The following is an 18,197-nucleotide window of genomic DNA, read 5'->3' on the forward strand; positions in this document are numbered from 1 at the left end:
ACCCACTTCTTTGTTGTTGTTATAATGCTAGTATTATAATATTTGTGTTAATATTGGGCTCTGTCTGACCACTGAGTTATCCTGCTGAATTATTGTCCTTTGAGACTTACCTTATCCATCGTTTATCTATCTAAGGGCTGATCTATACTAGAAAGTTAGGTCGACCCAGCTACATCACTATCCTTTAGGAACATAGTTAAGCTGACCTAAGTCCTAATATAGACAGCACTAGGTCACTCTAGCTACTGCCTGTTAGAGAGATTGATTTACTACAGTGACAGAAGAACCCGTTATGTCACTGTTGTGTCTACACTATAATGCTACAGCAGTGCAGCTGCAGCACTGCAGCTGTGCTAATGTAGCATTTCTAACGTAGACCTAGCCTAAGATTAAGGGGTGACTGAACCATAGTCTTCAGGTACTCACATGGGGAAGAGATTTCTCATAGTAGATGGCCCTATTCTAGCAGAAAAGGGCATAACAAGATCCAGTGATTGGAAACTGAAGGTGAAGAAATTCGGACTAGAAATAAGGTGCACATCGTTAACAGTGGGGGTAATTAACTATTAGAATAACTTTTAGTTAGCAATATGGTGGATTCTCCATTACTTGAAGTCTTTAATCAAGACTGGATATCTTTCTAAAAGATATGTTCTGGCTCAACCAAAAGTTACGTGCTTGATGCTAAAATTACTGGTTGAGGTTCTTTGGCCTTTGTTATGCAGGAGGTCAGACTAGATTATTTTAATGGTCCTTTCTTGCCTTAAAATATGTGAAAACACATGGGTTCCCCTTTTTTTTCTCAGGCTGGGAATTGTGCCTCCTGCTGTATGGTTCCTGTGTCCCTGAAGATCCAGGTATTGTGGGCTGAGGTTGGCCTCCAGTCCAACCCACAAAGTCAAGTGCTGGGAGCACGGTATTGGTATCAGTGTCAGTCTCTGAAGGTATAGCGCCATTATTTTGCACCTCTACCCCCAAAGGCCATAACATGGGGCATATGGTTTACATGAAGTCTGAGGGATCCTTCATATAGCTCTGGTATTGAAGGGTTGGAGTTCACTGGATCTTACCATTTGTCCACATAGATTGGCAGTGGCAAGTGTTTAATGCTTCCACAGAAGATGGTGGACAAAATCTCCCATAATGTTCTTAAACCAATTGTATATGGCTGTGCAAAGGGGAGCTCCTTCCCACCCCTGAGCAGCTTCTTCCACCTTAGGCCTGAAACATTAAACTCTTGGTTATTCTTGTCATCACATTATGTACCTTTAAAGTTATGTAAACATGGAATTACCCTCTTTTCTTAAACTCTGACACAAAATTTGTCTTGACCTTCTCTTTCTAGGAATTCCACAGGCTGCCCACGTGCTGCAGAAGGAAATATTTCCTTTTTATTGGTTCTGAAATTACTGCCTTTTTAATTTTTAGTGGCTCCAAAGGGGCTAATCAATTTTCATTTTAATCTTTAAAATTTTATACTTCATTCAATATATATTTTCTCTAATATATATTTTTAGGTGAAGTGATCACAGGTAAACAGAGTACTCCAGATAAGGGTCCACTCTCAGATACTGTCATTTTATGGTCTAGGTTATTTTTTCTTCCTTTTGGAGGAAAACATGGTTAGAAGTATCAAGTATAAGTTTAACAATCTTTTTGGATCATACAGGAGAACAAGTCCTTTGCACACAACCCCTAACTTCCACAATGCACCAGTGTCCATCTATCTGATCTGGTGCTATGGAGTTAGGCATGCTCTCCAACAAACAGCTATGGAGTAATCTTTCTGCCCATGCCCTTGGAACAGACCATGCCTCATCTTCAGCCACACTCTATAGAACGAGTGTTGGGGTGAAGTTAGAGGTTCCTGCCATGGAATTGTTGCCTACAGTTTCTTCATTCCCACACCCACCCAGGTCATAATGTGTTAAAAGTGTAAGGATGCCATACAGGCTATTCCTCCCTGGGAGCAGGTCCTCGGTTGCAGTTTATGAATCTGTAAAACAGTTACAGAATGCCACTGAGTGGTGGGGAGAATATGTGTGTGCTGAACATCTGGAGTCATTCAGAACACAATAATAATAGAGAGCTTTAGGCTTTGATCAGCATTTCCTAGGACTAGGGCTGAGGAGACAAAGGAAGAAACATGTCCCCAGTCTGGAAGGGAGTATGAGGAAGAAAGAGAGAGATAGTTATTAAGGGCTAAGCCCTACCAGTGATGTCAGAACTGGTGAGTTTGGCTGGTGTGCTGCAGGGTGCTGTACGATCTATTGCCACTGGAGGACTCCTGGTGTACTAGGCTGCTTCAGCTCCTGGAGCATGCAGTGCCACCAGGATCCTTTGGCTCTGCAGAACATAGACTGCAATCAGAAGAGGGATGAGGCAGGGGATACAGGGTTCTTTGGTACTATTTCACATCCACTTCACTCCCTGTAGCCACAGTTCTTCCCTGCTGCTTCTGCTCATGCTTCTCCAGGACCAGCAACAAGCAGTGGATACGGTTCTGAACCTGGTAGTGGTGGATGTCAAGAAGGATTGTGAGCCTGGAAATTGGTTTTCTGAGCTTGGAGGTTTGTGGTAGGGTGGTAAGGGAACAGGTTGGGGCTAGGAGAAAACAGTGAATTGGTGACAGAAAGGTAAGTATTGTTCTGCAAATATGTGTTAGTGTGAATTCCACTGTAGATGCACACAAGATTGGATTGTGTAATAGCAGTGTCTGTCAGGGGCACACATGTATCATGTGCCTTTTCATGCTTCTATGCAAGAGCATAATGAGCAGAGCAGCTGTGACCCTCCCTCAGTTCCCTCGAATGGCAGTGGGGTTCCGCAGGGGTCTGTTTTGGGACCGGCTCTGTTCAATATCTTCATCAACGACTTAGATGTTGGCATAGAAAGTACGCTTATTAAGTTTGCAGACGATACCAAACTGGAAGGATTGCAACTGCTTGGAGGACAGGGTCAAATTCAAATGATCTGACAGTGGAGAAATGTCTGAGGTAACCGATGAAGTTCAAATAAAGGACAAATACAAAGTGCTCCACTTAGGAAGGAACAATCAGTTTTCACACATACAGATTGGGAAGGAGAACTGTTAGGAAGGAGTTTATGGCAGAAAGCGATTAGGGTCATAGTGGACCCAGTACTATGAGTCAACAGGTTGATACTGTTGCAAAAAAAGCAACGTGATTCTGGGATGCAATTAACAGAGTGGTGTTGTACACAAGACACGCGAAGTCATTCTTCCGCTCTACTTGTGCTGGTTAGGCCTCAACTGGATATGGTGTCCAGTCTGGGCACGCATTTCAGAAAGATGTGGCATTGGAGAGGGTCCAGAGAAGAGCAACAAGAATGATTAAAAGTTCGTGAGAACATTACCAGGAAGGAGGCTGAAGAATGGGGATTTATTTGTTTGAAGAGAAGACTGAGAGGGCATTTGATAGCTTGTTAGGTATCTAAAGGGTGTTCATCAGGAGGAAGGGAAGAAAAACTGTTCACCTTAGCCTCTAACTGAAGAACAAAGCCACTGGGCTTAACGTGCATTCAAAGGAGCTTTAGGTTGGGACATTAGGAAAAGTTCTAATGTCATGGTAGTTAAAATGAACTATTGTGTAGGAGTCTTGGATCTCTCTCTGGAGATATTTAAGAGTAGGTTAGATAAATGTCTATCAGGGATGATCTAGACAGTATTTGGTCCTGCCATGAGGGCAGGGGACTGGATTCGATGACCTCTCGAGGTCCCTTCCAGTCCTAGAGTCTATGAGAACCTGGCGAGTGTCTGCATCCCTACTCTTCCTTGACCTCCAGACTAATTCCAGATTAGTGTGTTTTTTAGAAGAATACCTAGATCTGGACATTTCACACAAAAATAAAAAAGAAAGGAAAGAACGAAACACTGGGAGACACACCACTCCCTGGTACACCCTCCTTAAAGCAGGAAGAGACATTTTGCACCAACTGCCATGGCGGACTGCAAGCCTTTAGCATGTAAGCTCTGTTGACCCGTGATGGACTATTCCCTCTCGTCAAGGTGCTTAGCCAGTGTCTTTCAGGGGGAAGTGTTGCATTCCTGATAATTGTGTGTTGTGAAAATAGTTTTCATTGAGGATATGCAAGTCAAGGGATTCATTGCCAAACTTCACTTGCTTGAGCAATCAACCATCATCGCCTCAGACCTGGAGGAGATATCCACCCCAGGGAGCCAAAGAGAGGTTCTGCTCAGTGAGTGCCTCTCCAAGTAGACACCACACTCTGGGCAGCGAGAGGGAGGCAGGGGCAGTGAAACAAACATCAAAATTGGCATTGCCTGCATTGGTGCCAGTCCCACCAGCACCAGGACTGTTGATGGAGCCAGTTTCAATAACCACCTTGGCAATGGCAAAGCCGTCCCCAGAACCTACACACCAACACATGGGTGAAGCTGAGAGAAAAGACCAAGCAGAGGCCAGATGAAGCTTTAAACATTGACAAGGGTGGAGAAGAAATGCCACTTCTTTGAGGACAAGACCTTCAGCAAGGGAGTAATGCTGGGTGCACAGGCATCACAGACGTCCGTACCAGCAAAGGCACTGGCATGGTGCCGAGGTACATCCACACAGAGTAGTCGAGATCTTCCTTGATGGTGACATCGCTACTGACTCTGCCCCAGAGCGAAGACGTCACTCCTCTGCATCACCATTTGAGAAATACTGTTCTTCCCCATGATTACCAGTCTGTGCATTTTCTCTGGCATTGACTAGAAAAGCCTCCTGCTATCATTCACAAGCAACCTTACAGCCCGCAGAGGAGGTGCTCCCCACAGGTCACTGACCCAGCACAGGTGTATAGCTGATCCCCTTCCTACAGACCCCAGAAGAGGAGGAGATCAGGCTTCGCAGAGGCATCACTGCCTGGACCACGAAACCAGAATCAGAGTCGCCAGGCCAGTGCCCAAGACCTGGGGGAAGAACAGCAACAACCTCAGTGTCCACTAAAAGAATCTTCACTGTAATTGGACAAGAGAGTACATTCAGCCCCCATCCCTCCAGTCAATGATTTCAGGGCATTCCAGGATTTCCTGGCATGTATTGTGGAGAAGCTGGATATAGAAATAATAGTAATTCAGGAAAAATCACGCAAACTCTTTGGCATCTTGACGAGGTCAGGTCCTACCAAAATCACCCTGCCCACCAATGAGGATATACTGGAACCGGCCAAAGCCCTCTGGCAAACCTCAGCGACTGTTCAGCCAACTTCCAGGAGCGTGGAGAAGCATTCTCCTTCAAGCTCCTGTGCATGTGGATCTCACTCCAGGTGTACTGATGCCCTGCACAGGAGTTTGGGAATTTTTCTGTAACAATGTCCTATAAGCGTTTCTTCATGCTTCCCCTCCCAACAGCATAAAGGGCTGAATGACTCCAACTGCCGACTAGTTCCTGCTGACCACCCTTTTCAGAGAGTCAGAACCTCTCAGTGTTCCTCCATCTCCTTTAATTAGTTTTGGATTAGGATAGAGAGTTTGCTTGTATCCGTAGTAATTGGTTTCATTTTTTTTCATATATACTTTATTACTTTTTGACTTTCTGGTGCAATAAAATAAAAAAAATGCAGCTTAAGTCTAGGTCAGTTGTATTTGTCAGTTTCACTAGGCTGCCCGCCATTTGTCTGTCTTGCTCACCCAGCTTTGTCTTTTCCATTATGTAAAAGAATGATACCTCTGTATGATGGATGAGATATGTGTTTGTACTGTCTTGGGGACACTCATTTAACAGCAAAGCTGCAAGGCTTTTAATAAATGCACATAAAGGTAGAGAATCAAAGGTTTGACTTTCCATAAGAAATAGTTTGAGAGGACCTTCAGACACAGAGGCTTTGAGGGATCAAGGGACTTCAACCGCTTCCCTGCTCTAGTCATGCCTTCAGCGCTCAGGAGATGAGGGAGATCTCTTCTAGCCTGAAAGGTCTTAAGAGACTTCATTCATTGATAAAGAGTCTGCTGCAATAGACTGAGTTCTTGTTGGAGCAGGCAGAGACCCCTGCTGCCTGTGGAAGAAAAAGACAAGACTCTGGAATGTCAGCCCAGCACCAACAGTGTTCAGCCTTCCTACTATCATGTACGAAGTCAAACAAGCATGTGTCAAAGGAGTCTGAGTTGCCATTGAAGCATTCTTCTCTCCTAGCACTGTTGTAAATTTCACCGCAGCCTCTGCTCACCGGGATCCCTTGTCAGTTTCATTGGTGCCAGCTGCTGCAGTGGCTTAGAAACTCAGTGACTCACCAAGTGGGAGCATACATCTTTGAGTGCCTCACCAGCAATACTGTCTGCCATAATACCTGAGTGGCAGAAACATCACTTCTCAGCCAAATTCTCGGCCCTGGGGGATTCTGTACTGAAGGTCTCAGCTCAGAAGAATTCAGCTTCTTCCTTGGTACTGCCTTTTTTCATCAGAAGCTGCATTTTTATTCCCTGAGGTGATCAGGATCACTCTGGGTCTGAAACCTACTATTCTCCTGATTCATTTTCACCCAAATCTCCAGTACAGCAAGACAGTAGGATGTCTATAATGAAACCTGCTGTGCGACCTCCGGTTATAAGAACAGCCATAGTGGGTCAGACTAAAGGTCCATCTAGCCCAGTATCCTGTCTTCTGACAGTGGCCAATGCCAGGTGCCCTGGAGGGAATGAACAGAACAGGTAATCCTCAAGTGATCCATCCCCCGTCACCCTCCTATCCACTCCTAAGCAAGTTATTGCATTTCCTAAAGTAGCCCAGATGTCAGAGAATTTTTCTCTTTCTTTGTCAACTGAGTCTAGTAAAGAGTTAGCTCGAATACATTTTTATGATGTTTGACTCTCTTATTAGGTATCTTCAAGAATTACTGAAGCTAAGAGTTCACCATGTGATTTTCAATTATCCTCGTGAATGGCAGTATGTTGTAGTGCTGTGTCTTGTGCATATGCTTATTAGTTCTGATCATACTGGTTTCCTTAGGACAATTCAAATCAGCAATTCCCTTCTCCTCTTATTCAGGATGCAGATCCACAGAGACAAGATTCATTGCCTTCATGTTCTCTTCAGAAGTCCACATATTTGGAAACAATATAGCCTCTGAGGAAGATGAAGAGCAGATTCAGAACGATCCTTCTGCAGAAGGACAAATGCTGTCTCTTCTCTTGATAAGGTTGTGGCGTTGTTTACTCCTGTGACATTAGACTTCAGAACCTTTCCAGAGCTGTTAAAGAGGATGGCAGAGACATTAGAAATTCGTTTGGAACTTATGCAAGAAAAGTCATATACATAGTTTCCTACAACCTTCTACTCCAAAGAGGAGCATTGTCAGCAGATCGAGGGAAGTGATTATTCCACTATATTCGACACTAGTGGGGCCACACCTGGAGTACTGTGTCCAGTTTTGGTCCTCCACTACAGAAGTGATGTGGACAAATTGGAGAGAGTCCAGCAGAGGGCAACGAAAATTATTAGGGGGCTGGGGCACATGACTTACGAGGCGAGGCAGAGGGAACTGGGGTTATTTAGTCTGCAGAAGAGAATAGGGAGGGGGTATCTGATAGCAGCCTTCAGCTACCTTAAGAAGGGTTCCAAAGAGGATGGAGCTAGGCTGTTCTCAGTGGTGGCAGATGACAGAACAAGATGCAATGATCTCAAGTTGCAATGAGGGAGTTCTAGGTTGGATATTAGGAAACACTATTTCACTAGGAGGGTGGTGAAGCACTGGAGTGGGTTACCTAGGGAGGTGGTGGAATCTCCATCCTTAGAGGTTTTTAAGGCCCAGCTTGACAAAGCCTTGGCTGGGATGATTTAGTTGGTGTTGGTCCTGCTTTGAGCAGTGGATTGGACTAGATGATGTCTTGAGGTCTCTTCCAACCCTAATATTCTATGATTCTATGATTAGCCTTACCTATTAATGAAGGTATTGTTAGCCAGCGAAGGATTACGGGCAAGACCATCTTCTATATTGAAAACTTCCAAACAAGCAGATCAGAAATAGCAAGTTTCTCTGATGAGGTATTATTGCTATTAATGAAAAATCCAAAGAGGTTTTGAGATCTGAACCAAAAGAGAAGGAATGGATACAAAAACTGTATCTGTATCCTGGGAAGAAGTGACCCTGAAATTTTAGGGGGGATCATGACAGATAATCAGCTGAACATGAGCTCCCAGTGCAATGCTATGACCAAAAGGGCTAATTTATCCTTGAATGCAGAAATGGGACTTTTGATTAGGAGCAGAAAGATGTTATCTTGCCTCTGTACTTGGCACTGGTGTGACTGCTGCTGGAATACTGTGTCCAATTCTGGTGTCCACAGTTCAAGAAGGATGTTGATAAACTGGAGAGGGTTCAGAGAAGAGCTTCGAAAATGATTAAAGGATTAGAAAACTTGCCTTATAGTGAGAAACTCGAGGCACTCAATCTATTTAGTTTAATAAAAGAAGGTTAAGGGATGACTTGATTAGTCTGTAAATACTACATAGAGAACACATATTTAATAATAGGCTCCTCAGTCTAGCAAAGAGCGGTAAAAGATGATCCAGTGACTGGAAGTTGAAGCTAGAGAAATTCAGACTAGCAATAAAGTGTAAATTTTTAATAGTGAGAGTAATTAACCATTGGAACAATCTACCAAGGATTGTGATGGACTCTCTGTCACTTATTATTTTTAAATCAAGATTGGATGTTTTTCTAAAAGATATGGTCCATGAGCTATTTTGGGGAAGTTCTGTGCCTGTGTTATAGACTCATGTCATAGAAATTTAGTACTGGAAGAGAACTCTGTAAGTCGTCTAGTCCAGTACCCTGCACTCGACAGAGGACTAAGTAATAACTAGTCCATTCTTGACAGGTATCTGTCTAATCTGTTCTTCAAATCCTCCAGTGACAGAGATTCTACAACCTCCCTAGGCAATTTATTCCAGTGCTTAACTACCTTGATAGTTAGGAAGTTATTTCTAATGTCCAACCTAAACCTCTGTTGCTTCAGTTTAAGCCCATTGCTTCTTTTCCTGCTCTCAGAGATTAAGGAGAAATTTTTTTTACCCTCCTCCTTGTACAATCTTTTATATACTTGAAAACTCTTATCATGTGCCCCCTCAGTCCTCTCTTCCCCATACTAAACAAACCCAATTTTTTTCAATCTTTGCTCATAGGTCATGTTTTCTAGACCTTTAATCATTTTTATTTCTCTCCTCTGGACTTTCTCCAATTTGTTCATAGCTTTCCTAAAATGCGACACACAGAACTGGACACAATACTCCAGTTGAGGCCTAATCAGCGCAGAGTAGAGTGGAAGAATTACTTCTTGTGTCGTACTTACAACATTCCTGCTAATACATCCCAGAATGTTTGCTTTTTTTTGCAACAGTGTTACACTGTTGATTCATATTTAGCTTGTGGTCAACTATCATCCCTGATCCCTTTCTACAGTACTCCTTCCTAGGGAGCCATTTCCCATTTTGCATGTGTGCAACTGATTGTTCCTTCCTAAGTGGAGTACTTTGAATTAGTTCTTATTAAATTTTATCCTATTTACTTCAGATATTTCTGCAATTTGTCCAGATCATTTTGAATTCTAATCCTCTCCTCCAAAGCACTTGCAACCCCTCCCAGTTTGATATCGTCCGCAAACTTTATAAGAGAGTATTCTTTGTGCCATTATATACAGGAGGTCAGACCAAATGAACACAAGGATCCCTTCTGGGTTTGGAATCTGTGAAGCTGTGAATCCATTAAGTCCATCTGTGCAGGCTCAGAGCTAGTTTGTGGCTCTTGACATGCAGGATGTGTACTTACTTTCATGTTGCCATCCACCTGGCTTAAAGTAAGTACCTGAGATTTATGGTAGAGTTGAATCAGAATTGGCACAAGATATGGCAATTTGGACTCTTTACAGCATCAAGGATCTTCACAAAATACCTTTTGGTGATAATGGCCCACCTGAGGAGTCAAGGTATTCATGTCAATTCCTGTTTGGACAACTGGCAGATCTGGGACAGGTCGCAACGGAAGACCTCAGCGAGCTAGGACTGCGCTTTGTCCCTATTCAATTGAGTGAGACTTCTAGTGAACTGTGAAAAGTTGTCACTCATGCTGCCGCAGATAATAGCAGCTCTATGAATGCTAATTGACTCAACATCAGAAAGAGTGCACTGCCTGAGGACAGGTTCCAGTTGTTACTAGGACTCTTACTTCATTTGATGTCACAACTAACTACAACAGTACAAATATGCCTCACAGTGCTAGGCCACATGTCGGTATGCATATACATGACACCACTTGCCAGACTTTGCTTGTGGACCCTCCAATTCTGGCTCAAGACTGTCTATTCATCGATGAAACATCCAGTGGCCAAGAAGGTCATAGTACCACATCATGTCATTGCAGAATTGGTTGTGTGGCTTGAACCTGCAATCATATGGAATGGGGTCCCTTTTTCAATCCCTTCCCAAACAAAGACCCTGCTCATGGATGCATCAGTGACAGGTTGGGGAGCTCACTTGGACCACTAGCAGATCAAAGACACCTGATCCCCAAATGACATGGGGCTTCATATGAATGTTTTAGATCTCTGAGCCATCTGACTAGCTTGTCTGGCATTCCTGCCTGTCCTCAAACTCGATAATGCAGGTTTTCACAGACAACATGGCAGCCATACAACATAAACAAGCAACAGGGTACCTGCTCCTTGCTCCTTTGCCAAGAGGCCACCGATTTCTGGAATTGGTAACATCAGAGTGTGGTAAGACCAATATCCCTTCACCTCCCAGGAATCAGCAACAACTTAGAAGATTTCCTAATCAGGACAGTCAGTGACCAACCAGGAATGGTCATTACACAGATCCACCACAGAACTGGTATTCCATCAGTGGGGACTCCCATGAGAGACTTTTTTGCTATGAAGGACAATGCAAAATGGAAGAGCTTTTGCTCCACAAGAGTCCTGAGTCCAAGAATGCTAACAGATGCCTTCTTGCTACAGTGGAACAAGGGCTTGCTTGTATGCCTTCCCACCAATTCCCTTGATTCCCAGGGTGATTCCCAAAATCAAGAGACAAAGCTACAATCTTTCTGGTGGCTTTATATGGGCCAAGGCAGTTCTGGCTCAAAGACCTACTCCAGATGTCCATTCAGCCTTTGATCCATCTCTCAGGCAGCCTGGGTCTGATCTTGCAGCATTGTGGCCAGACATATCATGCAGACCAGAGTCTCTGCACCTGATGGTGTGTCTAGTGGGTGGTTGACCCACCACAGAGAAACTACTCCATACAGGTCCAGGAAAACATCTACCAGAAGGACATATTCTTGCACAGGAAATATGTTCTCAATATGGGTAGCCCAAAATGGCCTAGACCCAGCCAAGGCCTCAGTACCAAAGATCCTTGAAGATCTACTGTATCTCAGGCAGACAGGTCTCTTACTCAGTTCTACTGAAGTGCACCTCACAGTTATTTCAGCTTATCACTTGCCTGTGCAGTTGTGTTTGGTCTTCTCTTACCCCATGATATCAAAGTTTCTTAAAGAGCTACTATATGCTCATACAGTGGTCAGAGAACCCTCTCCTGCCTGGGACCTCAATATAGTCCTCTTGAGACTCTCGTTGAGCCTTTCTCAGAATGCGTCCTGGACCACCTCAGTCTGAAAACAGTCTTCCTAGTCGCTATCACTAACCCTAACCCTAACTCTAACCCTAACCCTGAGCTTCAGGTGCTCTTGGCTGAACCCAAATGCAGTTCCATAGGAATAAGGTAATGCTGAAACCTCATCATAACTTCCGCTCCAGTATGGTCTCAGAATTCCATCTGAGCCAATTCATCAACTTGCCTGTCTCCATCTGAAAAGCACATATATCACCGGGAGAAAAGAAATGACACACACTAGTCATTTCCAGGTCTCTGCTCTATTGACAGAACTAAATCATTCCACCTGTCACCCTATTTCTCCCTATACCAGAGCATTCAAAAGGTCAACCTCTTAAATCTCAGAGAATATTGAAACAGATCACATGATGCATCCTCATGTTATTAGTTGGGTAGTGTACCTCTCCCATTAAAGGCTAACTCCACCAGCATTCAAGTGATTTCTTCACCTTTTTCAGACAAGTGCCACTATCAGATATTTGCAAGGCAAACACGTGGAGTAAACCACTGACTTTTGTCAAGCACTGTGCCTTGGACTTAGCTGATCAGATGCCAAGTTTAGGAGAGTAGAACTATGACACTGTATGGAATCTGGGAGACACTTGTGGATATTATGAATATCAATATTGTAAAATTGTGATGAGTTATGCCAGATATGCTATGTATGGTATCTGCAAAAATGTTATAATTTGCCAGATACGATAATCTCATGTATGTGTTTATATCGCCTTTGTATTATGAGTCATAGATATGTATGTATGTCTGTATTTCAAACTTGTGCTATGCTTCTGGGTGACACCCCCGGACAGTTTGGCATCAGCACTGCCTAGCCTGCTTGATTGCCCATTTAGGACCATCAGCTATACAACTGACCCATTGAAAGACGGCAGAGGATACACCTTATGACTCAGCAAGGCATGCATAGGCATGCCTATGGACAGAAAAGGTCCTGCAAGCCATGTGCTGGGCAGCTTGTGTTGGAAACAAAGGAAGCAGAGGCTGCATGGCAAAAGACTATAAAAGGCAGCTGCATTTTCTCCACTTTGTCATCAATCCTGCTTCTTACCTCTAGAGGAACTTTGCTACAAACTGAAGTTCTGAATAACAGAATGAATGACCCATCCAAGCTGTGGATGTATTCCAGAGGGACTTTCAAGCCAGCAAACTCACCAATACTGCTAGGAACCTGATATATGGACTTTGAAGTCTTTGTATGCATGTGACTGTTTTACCCTTTAACATCTCTTTTCTTGTTCTTTCTTTTTTCTTTATAAGAAACCTTTCGTTTTAGACACTAAGGGATTGGCTGGCAGTGTGGTAAGATCCAAACCCATACTGACCTGGTAACGTGGCTGACCCTTTGGGGTCAGAAGAACATTTTATATATGTGCGCAGAATTTTTTAAATAACTTCTCATTGTACAGGACCTAGGCCCCGATTGGGAGCAGAGAACTTGAATGCAATAAAGGGGGCTGTGTGATTTCTTTTTCCTTCTTGATAACCAGTGTGGGGGATCAGAAGCACAGTTTGTGACTGGGTGGGGAGTGTAACTTCAGTGTTACGCACCAGTTTTGGGAGTATCTGCTCTCCCTTTTGCAGCCTGCCCTGACCTTGGCGTTACCAGTGAGGGCTGCCCCAGGCACAACAGGTCACAAGAACTACAATCCCTATTTGACTGATGCAGCTGGAATTCCTCATTCCCACTGTCCTGAAGGGATGCTGCTTGCCAATCACCTATAGTAGGGCTCCACATTGATACAAAGTGGAAGAAAGGATCGTTAGTTACGCTACAGTAACTGTGATTCTTCTAGATGTTGTCTGTTCTCGGAGTCCTTGGTTACCAGGAGCTTCAAATTGTGAGGGAACCGAGAGGTGGTCATGGCTGCTCTGCCTTTTGTGCCCTCTCATAGAAACATCAGGCAGCACAGGGTTCATGTGTGACCCCAATGGACAAGGCAATAAAAAAAAAAGTCTGGTTCTGCATGTATGAGGTGCATGTGCACCCTACAGTGGGAACCACACTGACAAAAACATCTAGGAGAACAACAGCTACTGCAGGGTAAATAACTATTCTTCTCCTACACTGCTCTGTAAAGTGTCCCAGTTCTTTATTCTGAAGGGGGAGGGGAAAGGGACATACCCACACATGGAAGTACTACATTTCTCTTATACCTCACCAAAACACTTCCCTGTGATATGCCTGACCACAGTGTCAGAGTTCTTTTCGCTTTGAAAATATGATCAATCTGCAGAAGATGGTAATAATAGCTGGTGGAGACTGCTTGCTATTTAGAGTCGCACCAGTCGTTTTGGGCAGCCATTATCTTTGCAGAAACATGCCCTAGGTTGGAAGATGCATCTGGGCTCTAGGAATGCTAAGCTGTTGGTGTTTTCCTTTTCTTGCAGTCCCTCAGCATGACCATGGTGCCTTTGACAACCGTTGTTTCCTTCTCTGACGTGACAGAATGGCCAGAGCCTCCACATAGCCAGCCCGGCACATACTGGAAACTTCCATTTGACTTCTTTTTCCCCTTTAAGGTTGCATCAAATGGGGGGATAAGCTGTCAAGGAGACCTGGCTGGTGCTTTCCTGATGTCTCTCACATTCTGCAGCATTCTCAGTTTCTGAAGAGAGTGAAGTCTGGTGCTCTGCTCCTCATGGCAACATTTATGCCCAGGTAGTACCAGAGAGCTCACGCCATCCTGCTGTATCCTGGTGTCATATTTGGTGCCTGTTTCTCACCTGGGTGAGACAATATGAGAGAGACAGTAACCTAAATGATTCCTCTTTGTTCTTGTGAACAGCAAAGAAGGTGTTTATCTGACAGCTAAAAAAAGCAGATGTTTCAGGAAATCCTGTTGGTGTAATGGTACAGTCAGAATATGATGCAGACCAAAGACTCTTCTATTCTGTTCAGGTTCTCACCCTGTGCCTATCATCATGCTATCCCTGTTCCTTCTTGTAGTGCATTGTGACCTTATTAACATCTGTCACCGGTGATTCTTCCATGTCTGCAACCTCTTTATGCAGATTTGTGAAGGAAGACGCGATTAGAGTTATTTCTTGTTGTCTTGTGGACTCCCCTGTGCTAACTCCACGTGCTTTTGTTTTGCTTGTAACCTTTAAACTGGACCTCAAGAAAATTATTCTTGATGCTTAATTATTATTATTATGTTTGCTCTTTTTAAATCTAGCAATAGCCTAAATTCCAGATGTATTTTCTTTCTTTTTGTTTTTAATAAAATTTAACTTTAAGAACAGGATTGGGTTTTTTGTGTCCTAAGAGGTTAGTGCAGGGGTCGGCAACCTTTCAGAAGTGCTGTGCCGAGTCTTCATTTATTCACTCTAATTTAAGGTTTCGCGTGCCAGTAATACATTTTAACATTTTTAGAACGTCTCTTTCTATAAGTCTATAATATATAACTAAACTATTGTTGTATGTAAAGTAAATAAGGTCTTTAAAATGTTTAAGAACCTTCATTTAAAATTAAATTAAAATGCAGAGCCTCCCAGACCAGTGGCCAGGACCCGGGCAGTGTGAGTGCCACTGAAAATCAGCAAGCGTGCCGCCTTCGGCACACGTGCCATAGGTTGCCTACCCCTGGGTTAGTGCATATGTTGTTTAATTAGCTGGTGGCAACAGCTGATTTCCTTTGTTTTCTTTCTCAGCTTTTCCCCAGATAGGATGTGAAAGGGCTTGAGGGTACCCCACAAGAAGGAATTCCCAAGGTTCCCAAGTGCTCCTTCCTGGGTTCTCAAAAGCGGGGGGGCGAGGGGGGCTTGCACTTGGGTGGTGGCAGCATCTACCCATCCAAGGGGAGAGAAAAGCTGTAACCTTGGGAGTTTAATACCAGCTTGGAGTGGCCATATTACTTTTTTAGAATCCTTGCGGGCCCCCACCTTCTGCACTCAAAGTGCCAGAGTGGGGAATCAGCCTTGACAGATCTATTCAAGGTGTGGCCAAACTGCAGCTTGCGAGCTGCATGCAGCTTTTTTACAGTTAAAGTGGGGCTCACGAGCTGAAGCCCCAAGCCCTGGTGCCTCCTGTGGGGCAGAAGCCAAGAGCCCTGATGCCACCCCCAGGCTAAAATCTCAAGACCCCCCCCCCACATCTGGTAGGCAGAGAATTGGGGGGTGGGCAAGAAATACTTCAAAAGATTTTAAGCCCTGAGCAACCTTGAGAGTGAGGCCGATAGAGAAGCTCTCACATGTGCATTATATCAGGAAATTGCATCATTCTGTTTTCAAATGTTGTGCTGTGCAGCCCTCGTATGCTCACAATCGCCCTGCATTCCACAGAATACAGGCTGTATTTACTGTTCACAAATCTCATTTGAATTGTTTTAGATTTAAGTGTTAACTATATGTTAATTTTGTGGATGACAATGATATCTTCAAATTGTAAGAAATGCAAGCGCAAAGAAGAAAACTGAAGTTTTAAGCCAGAATGGGAGGAAGATTTTGCATTCACTGTTAAAGGTGGCAAACCCCTGTGCCTTAACTGCAATGCATTGCTCACTCACTACAAAGCAAGCAACTTGAAACATCACTGTGGAATGAATCACAATAACTTTTCATCTGAATACCCTCCTGAATTAGAATTAAGGATACACAAGCATTAAAATCATGCCTACACAGTCAACAGACACGACTCTTGGCGTTCAGTAAGGAAGCTGACAATGAGCGAAGCTAGTTTTATGTCATGGAATATCTCTCGTGCTAAATGTCCATATTGTGATGGAGAATTTGTTAAGAAGAATGTTGCAGAAGTGGTTCCAATTTTAGATCCAAGTAACACAAAACTAATAAAGTGAATTCCAATTTTGTGCCATACTGCAGAGAGGTGTATCTCCCAGATCAGTGATGTTGCAAGCAAGATGCAAAACGTTTTCACTGTTTTCACTGATGTAATTGAAAGAAGAAATGTTGGACTGTAGCATGGTGTGCACTCACCGCCACTGCACCTCCTCCCGGTCATCTGGGAATTAGCTCATCCCAGCCTCAGAGCGCCTCCTGCTGACTGGTGTCTCCCTACCGGTATCTGCTTCCTGGTCAATCTCCACCACTTATAGTACTTCTGAACCCACATCCCTCACCGGCCGTGGTGCACTTGGGATCCTCCCCCTCCCTGGGGAACCTCAATCCCCTAAACCCACCTTGCTTCAGTGACCCACTGCCAGTCTTCATCTAGCCTCTTCCCTCAGGGGCAAATTGCAGTCTGAAATGGCCAGTCATCATCGGCCACGGGGTTGGATCCGCTGCCTCTTCTGTCCCTGGCTGCCTCCCCACAGCCCTAGTACCTCCTCCAGGCCTGAAAGCAAGCCATCTGCCTGAGGGTTTGCCAGGCTGGAGTGCCCCCAGTTCCTCCTGCCCTTCCCCAGCACTGCACTGTCCAAGATACCCTTTTTCTCTATCAGGCAGCCAGATTCATCTCTCTCCAAGGCTGGAGAGAGACTGACTATCCCTTCTGGTCTGCTCCCATTTATCCTGGTTTGGCCAACTCTGATTGGCTGTCTCACAGCCTTCTTTGATTGGCTTTCAGCCCCAGCCTCCTCCAAGGGCTGGCTTTTAACCCTTTCTGAGACAGAACGGGGTGACTGCCCTGCTACATGGACTTAGTGGTGCTAAAAGAAATAACCCACGGTGTTGATATAAAGAATGCACTTGACAAAGCACTGACAAATGCTGATGTACCACTGGATAAACTTGTCAGTGTTGCAACGGATGGAGCACCTGCAATGCTTGGGGGAAAAGTAGGCCTTATCAGACTCTTGAAAAGTGATTCCAAATTTCCACAATTTCTCCCTCTTCATTGCATAATCCATCATGGAGATCTCACAGGCAGATACTTCAGCTATGAAATGTTACAAAAATGGTCCTAGAAATTGTCAATTTCATCTGCTCAAACGGGAAGACTCATTGACACTCAAAAATTTCATCGAAGAGCTGGAGCCTGAAGACAAACCTAGTGACATCTCTTTCTACTGTATTGTGAGATGGTTATAAACCAGCAGTGTCTTAAATAGGTTTGTGGAACTGTTGGAGTCTATCAATGCTTTCCTTGAAGAAAAAGAAAAGTCTTATCCACAATTGGAAGATGAGCAATGGATGCAGGGTCTGATGTTTTTCACTGATATTATGAGCATCTGCAGACTCTCAATTAAGCACACCAAGGGAAGGAGAAGATTAGTTCTGTCCTTATTCAGACAGTCTTCAACTTCCAGAATAAGTTAAAACTTCTGAAAAGAAACATAATGCCAAGAGACTTCAACGACACTCCCTATCTCAAAAGTAGGGTAAACACATTCCCTGAAATGGAAGTAGATCACAAACTCGAGGAATACAAAGGTAAATTGCAAGGATTGCTTAATGAATTTCAGGCCAGGTTTGAAGACTTGCAGAAGTTGAGATCCTGCTTTGCCTTTCTTGTAAACTGTGATGTGATCAACAAGAGCTGTCCAATTCCCAAAACTGTGGTTACAGAAATATCTACTGTAGAAATGGAACTACCGGAATGCCAGGAGGACTAGACTCTAAAGATAATGCATAAATCACAATCTACAATTG

The 18,197-nt window shown here is 44.0% G+C and overlaps 1 protein-coding gene across 4 annotated transcripts in view; it reads left to right on the forward strand.

Annotated features, from left to right (window-relative positions):
* Nucleotides 1–15,019, forward strand: part of TCTN3 (tectonic family member 3) — an 82,388-nt gene extending 67,369 nt beyond the window's left edge. For 2 of the 4 annotated variants that reach the window (XM_075073005.1, XM_075073006.1), the window contains 2 exons: nt 807–944; nt 14,037–15,018. In XM_075073005.1, the coding sequence (XP_074929106.1) occupies nt 807–944; nt 14,037–14,258 (360 nt within the window). In that variant the 3' untranslated portion in view covers nt 14,259–15,018. Of the gene's footprint in view, nt 1–806; nt 945–14,036 lie in introns of all 4 variants that reach the window. The other 2 variants (XM_075073003.1, XM_075073004.1) reach the window with 2 other exon arrangements.
* Nucleotides 15,020–18,197: the final 3,178 nt, after the last annotated feature.

Source organism: Chelonoidis abingdonii, chromosome 16, assembly GCF_003597395.2.
Source record: "Chelonoidis abingdonii isolate Lonesome George chromosome 16, CheloAbing_2.0, whole genome shotgun sequence".
Lineage (NCBI taxonomy): Eukaryota > Metazoa > Chordata > Testudines > Testudinidae > Chelonoidis > Chelonoidis abingdonii.